Source organism: Poecilia reticulata, linkage group LG11 (assembly GCF_000633615.1).
Source record: "Poecilia reticulata strain Guanapo linkage group LG11, Guppy_female_1.0+MT, whole genome shotgun sequence".
Classification (NCBI taxonomy): Eukaryota; Metazoa; Chordata; class Actinopteri; order Cyprinodontiformes; family Poeciliidae; genus Poecilia; species Poecilia reticulata.
In genome coordinates, this window is record NC_024341.1 from 28,841,921 (window position 1) to 28,847,039 (window position 5,119).

At 43.0% G+C, this 5,119-nt stretch overlaps 2 protein-coding genes and 1 long non-coding RNA gene across 5 annotated transcripts in view; 2 read left to right on the forward strand and 1 right to left on the reverse strand.

Moving 5' to 3' along the window:
* LOC103473101 (absent in melanoma 1-like protein) overlaps positions 1–2,538 on the forward strand; it is a gene marked incomplete at its 5' end in the record, with an annotated part of 9,719 nt that extends 7,181 nt beyond the window's left edge. Inside the window, 3 exons of the mRNA XM_008423058.2 lie at positions 516–674; positions 761–920; positions 2,081–2,538. Of these exons, the coding sequence (XP_008421280.2) occupies positions 516–674; positions 761–920; positions 2,081–2,169 (408 nt within the window). The remainder of the gene's footprint in view (positions 1–515; positions 675–760; positions 921–2,080) is intronic.
* A 480-nt stretch (positions 2,539–3,018) lies between these two features.
* anxa14 (annexin A14) overlaps positions 3,019–5,119 on the forward strand; it is a 16,502-nt gene continuing 14,401 nt past the window's right edge. The window contains exons 1-3 of one of the 2 annotated variants that reach the window (XM_008423059.2): positions 3,019–4,040; positions 4,106–4,202; positions 4,278–4,366. In XM_008423059.2, coding sequence (XP_008421281.1) covers positions 4,020–4,040; positions 4,106–4,202; positions 4,278–4,366 — 207 coding nt within the window. In that variant the 5' untranslated portion in view covers positions 3,019–4,019. The remainder of the gene's footprint in view (positions 4,041–4,105; positions 4,203–4,277; positions 4,367–5,119) is intronic. The other variant, XM_017307336.1, reaches the window with a different exon arrangement.
* The window catches only part of LOC103473102 (uncharacterized), a 7,963-nt gene continuing 7,206 nt past the window's right edge, over positions 4,363–5,119 (reverse strand). For both annotated transcript variants that reach the window (XR_534973.1, XR_001777046.1), the window contains exon 3: positions 4,363–4,444. This is a non-coding gene — a long non-coding RNA (uncharacterized LOC103473102). The remainder of the gene's footprint in view (positions 4,445–5,119) is intronic.

Sequence of the window (5,119 nt, forward strand, 5' to 3'; positions counted from 1 at the left end):
GCGTCTTATGGCAAACTGTTTTAACATAAAATGAGCTTCATCACACTTACATTCCAGATATCTAATACTGGTTTATCATTAGACATATTAGTAAATTAAATCTAAATACAATCTGATTGGTATAAATGACATCGGATTTAACATTAAGTCGTACTGGGGCTTTAAGTCAAGACACCTAGAACAAAAGACTAACTGAAACATATATGTCAGATAATAATTAAATTATGATCAGTCATAAAGTGCATTTAAGATTTCTTTCTTTTTGTTGTGACTATTCCTGATTCCAACTCTAGATATCCTGAATGTCTTTTTAGACACCATGTCTATAAAATTCAGTTGGTGGAAATTAAACTGCAGATGTCTTGAAATCAAATGTCAGTCAGATATTTTAAATTACTATGAAGGATGGTCAAAATGTACTCGTCATTTTTAAATATCTGGAATGTAATTACAGATAGTCAGACAAAACAGATTTTATGCTAAATGGGCTTGCCATACACGTCTCATACCTGCAGAAGCGTCACTTTTTCCGGGTGAAGAACAAGGAGAGCGGTCACTTCCTGTCGGTGCAGGGCGGGGTGGAGGAGCTGAAGTCGGGTCGGGTGGTGGCGGCGGCGGAGGTGGAGCCGCTGAGCGACATCTGGTTCTACCAGGACGGGCGGATTAAAAACAAGGTGAGCGTCCTGCAGGCTCACTGACGTCTCAGATTTTATCTGTTACCTGATTTAAGACATTCCTGAACTCTGTGCCTCTGCTGCAGCTCTCTCCCTCCATGTGCCTGCAAGTGATGGGCAGCGTGGAACCGGCAGCCAAGGTGGTTCTGTGGAACGAGAGCCGGCAGCCGATCCAGAACTGGTCGGCAAAGACGCAGGGTCCGATCGGCAGCCTGACGTTCCCTGGAATGGTGCTGGACGTTAAAGGTGAGGCAGGACGAGTCGGAGCTACGCAGAGCGGGTAGTAACCAGTCACATTTACTTCTCTACCGGTTTGAATAAGTTACTTTTCGGAGTATTTTTACTACGCTGTATTTTATTGTTACTTGAATAATTTTATTATGAAGTATTTCTGCTCTTACTTGAGTAAATTTCTGGATTTTCTTCCCACTGACTGACTCAAACCTGCAGTTATTGTTCAAGTTTTATCAGTTTTTATTGAAAGAAACTGATTTGGAAAAATTTTCTTTTGCCTGATTTAGTTATTTTTTACTTAAATTATTTATTGTCGTTTTGGTCCCTAAAATACCAAAATTTCTACTTAACCGTATATTTTGGTCCGTCTGGTGATTTTTAAATGTTAAATGATTGATCATTTATCGGTCACTTCTTACCAAACACTTTTTTAGTCTTTCTTGGAGTAATTTCTTGGACGGCTGCCTTTTACTTGAGTAAAATCACGTTGAAGTCTGGCTCCTCTGGATCTACGGATCCAATGTCACAGAGAAATTTATTGATCGGTTTGACCAATAATTAATTTTATATTGCACTTTTAAACAGAAGTTTGTCTCTTTGGAGGTTTAAGTTTGGAATAGTTTTATTTTACATCAGTCTTCAATGCAATTCAACATCAACTACTAATGGGCCAAAACTTGAATTAAATTAATTAATCATTAATGACGTTAATGATGAGGTTTGCAACTTGTATTGTAGGTTTATTTACTATATAAGGCCATAAAAATGTAGCAGTTACTGAGAAAGTCTCAGATTGTTTTCCTCTTCCTGCCCCTTTAAACTCGTGTGCAGTACAAGTGTTGGTGAATTACGGATGAAACTTGTGAAATCCAGGGAATAAACTGATCAGTTTCCAGAATAATATTATAAATCCTCAGTATTTTGCCATCCGGCATCAGAAGTGTTCAGGTTTGAATGTCTGAGGATCAGACACCTTTCCTGAATCAAAACTAAATACTGCAGCCTGAAAAGTTGCTGCAGGTCTGGCTGGAAGTGATGAGACGTTGTTCATCTGATGTGAAGAAAAGTTTCCTCGCTGCCAGGCGTTGAACCTCCAGCAGGGTGGTCTTCATGTTTCCACCTCGGAGCGTTTGTCCCTCCTCGCCTTCAGCTCTGCTGTCTGTTCTCCGCAGGCGGCAGAACGTACGATAAGGAGCATGTGGTGGTGATGCCGGAAAACGACGAGAGGCCGAGTCAGCAGTGGGAGATCCAGCTGCTGTAGCCGGAAACCTGCTGCGCCTTTCTGGAGCTGCACGGAGACCGGCGGACCGGATCTGAAACGGTTTACAGGCAGCAGGAGGTTCTGTTACCAACCTTCTGGTTCCACTGAGCTCCTGTAAATGTTCTGCCTGCATCGCTACACATCGACCAGCAGAGCAGGAATGTTTGCTCTCGGGATGTTTATATGTACATGTGTGTGGACGACGCTGCAGCCGGATTCCTCCCATTTTATTAGCCTCCTACTGTTACATTAACCTGCTTTGCTCTGTTAATATTTGAAATGAAATGCATTCACTTGGAAGAAACTGTTGTTCACCAGGGAAGGGGTTTAAAATGTTCAATAAACAATAAAGCGACTGTTGTTTTGTCAGCTGGTTCTGAAGGAGAGATCATCTGTCTGACTGACTTCCTGGAAAATCTTACTTGAAAAAGCATGACGGGTTAACAGTCTGCATTTAGGTTAAAATATCCCGGACGAGCCCCCATTTTTTGTTTGAGTCACAAAATAAATTGCAAACTTGTCACTTTAAGAGGACATGAGACTCAAAAGGCTTTCTATTAAAACTAATGGATTAACAACAGTAACTAATAAAAATCCTCCTGCACATCTGAGCCTGAGCCTTTAAACTCTGGGGAGACGTTTGTACAGTTTAGCCTGTTAAAAGTGAAAGTGTTCCACTGTTACTCATTCACAAACAAAAATATTTAGCTAAACTAAACAGCCAACAAGCTAAAAATATAGTTGAGATAAATATTTAACATATCAATTACATATTTAACTAGCAAACATTTCAAACTGATCATTTAGCTGCAAGCTAAATATTTACATCCAAACTAAACATTTTACTTTATTCCTGTGAGTGATAAAGAAATGTTCACATTATTTTCTCCCACACCGGCATGCACATTTGTTTGGCACCATTTGCTTTGGATCATTTGGTGCAAAACTGGAAGTGTAAGATTTTTTTTAAAGTGTGACTCAAACTGAAACTGTTGCTTTGCATTTGTGAAAGACTGAAAAAAATCTAAATTACAAAATTCCTATAGGACTTCAACTTCAGAGCTACAATGTACAAATAATTTTGCCCCAAAAATACCTCCGTAGGAAAGAATTGGGCTGTCCAGACAGCCGTGAAAAATTGGAACATGGCCAAAAAATCTGGTCTGGGTCGCGTTCACCTGCTGGAAGTTCAAGAGGAGAAACCTGGAAGCTTCAGAAAAGAAATCTGCACTTTTCAGGAACCTGCAAGGTTTTAAAAATAACCAAGATCCGGAAGGTAACATGGGAGACAAGCCTGTAAGTCCTGGGCTCTGCAGAAGGAGCCTGATGAAACAAAGTGGTCACCATGTCGAGTTTCCTCCGAGTTGAGCTGCAAGCTGTTTGAAAGCGGAAAGCTGCAGCGGCTCGGCTGTTTGCAGTGAAAACAGCGGATCGTGTTGCTCTGCTGCAGGTTTTAGGTCTGAATGGGGAAACATGGAGGCTGTGAATGTTTGACCTGCTGAGACACGAGCAGCATGAGGGCGGACGGCTCCCAATCAGGTCCTTCGTTATCCAGGACATCTGCAGCTAACGGCAGCATCACTTCCTGCTCAGAACCGGCCCGTCAGGATTCCTGTTCATCCCGGAGCGGATCGTTTTCCAGCCGGGAGTCCGCTCACGGACCAATCAGCTGCTGACGCTCACAGAAAGCTGAGCTGGGATTGGTCAGGAGTTCCTGCAGCAGGTGTGTCTCGGATCCCGGACGGCAGAAAGACGTCCAGTTTCAGGTGGGAGGACACACTGAGGACAGGAGCTGAGGCTTCGAGAATTAAAGGTTCTGCTGCTGGTTCTGGTTCTGTTCAAGCTGAGCCATGGATGAAAACTTCTCCTCAGTGAGTAACACCAGAACCCGCCTCTGACCCGACGTAGGACGACGTTAAGCTGTGTGTCTCCTCAGGACATGTGGTGGGGGACGCTCGGCACCATCCGACCCTTCCCCAACTTCCACCCGGACCGAGACGCGGCGGACATCCAGGCGGCGCTGGAGAGGAAAGGTACGGGGCGGGTCGGAGCGACGTTCCCCCGACCCGCTCCGAACCGGGAGGCTGATGTTTGTGGACTTTGTTCAGACGCGGCGGCGCTGGTGAGGATCCTGACCAACCGCAGCAACGCCCAGAGACGAGCCGTCGCCCAGAGCTTCCAGGACGAAACCAAGCAGGTACGCAGACAGGAAGTGGAGCAGGAAGTAAACCGAGCATCACATCGCAGAGCGGCGAGAGAAATGCAGGAATGTTCCCTGAAGTTCACAAAGTAAACGTATTTATTCTGCTTAACTTGAATAGATCAGTTAATCACATGATAAATTAAAACAAGATCAATAATTTCCATTTGCTTGATTTATCGATTTCTCTTTTTTCTCTTCCTACCAAAACCTGGAAGATTAAAGTTTTCAGTCTGGTTCTTTGGTCTGAAATCACCATTTTTTAAGGATAATTTTGTTTACAGACACTAATAATTCATTTTATTTCTTATTTCTGCTGTTTTGTTTATTAATTCTGAATATTTAAAGTGTTTTTGGTTTCAGTTTAAATGCTCTTCATAGTTTGCTGATCTTTGAGAACGTGTTCTTGCATTATTATCCCGTTTCCGTTACGTTACTGGAAAATGGTCTCAATATTATCTTAATAACTTCTGGGACAGTTTATCGTCCAGCTGACTGCGTTTCCATGACAGGTCTAAGTTTATTATGTCTTCTTTTATTTCTGTCACTTCCTGGAGTATTTTGAATCGCTGCTTGTGATTGGTTCTTTCTCATCCAAGGACTGGATGCTGATTGGATGAAACGGCAGTTTGCAGTTGCCTGTGTGCTGGGAACATATTTTACATATAAAAGACATGGGGCTGCACAGTGGCGCAGTTGGTAGAGCTGTTGCCTTGCAGCAAGAAGGTTCTGGGTTCGATTCCCGGCCTG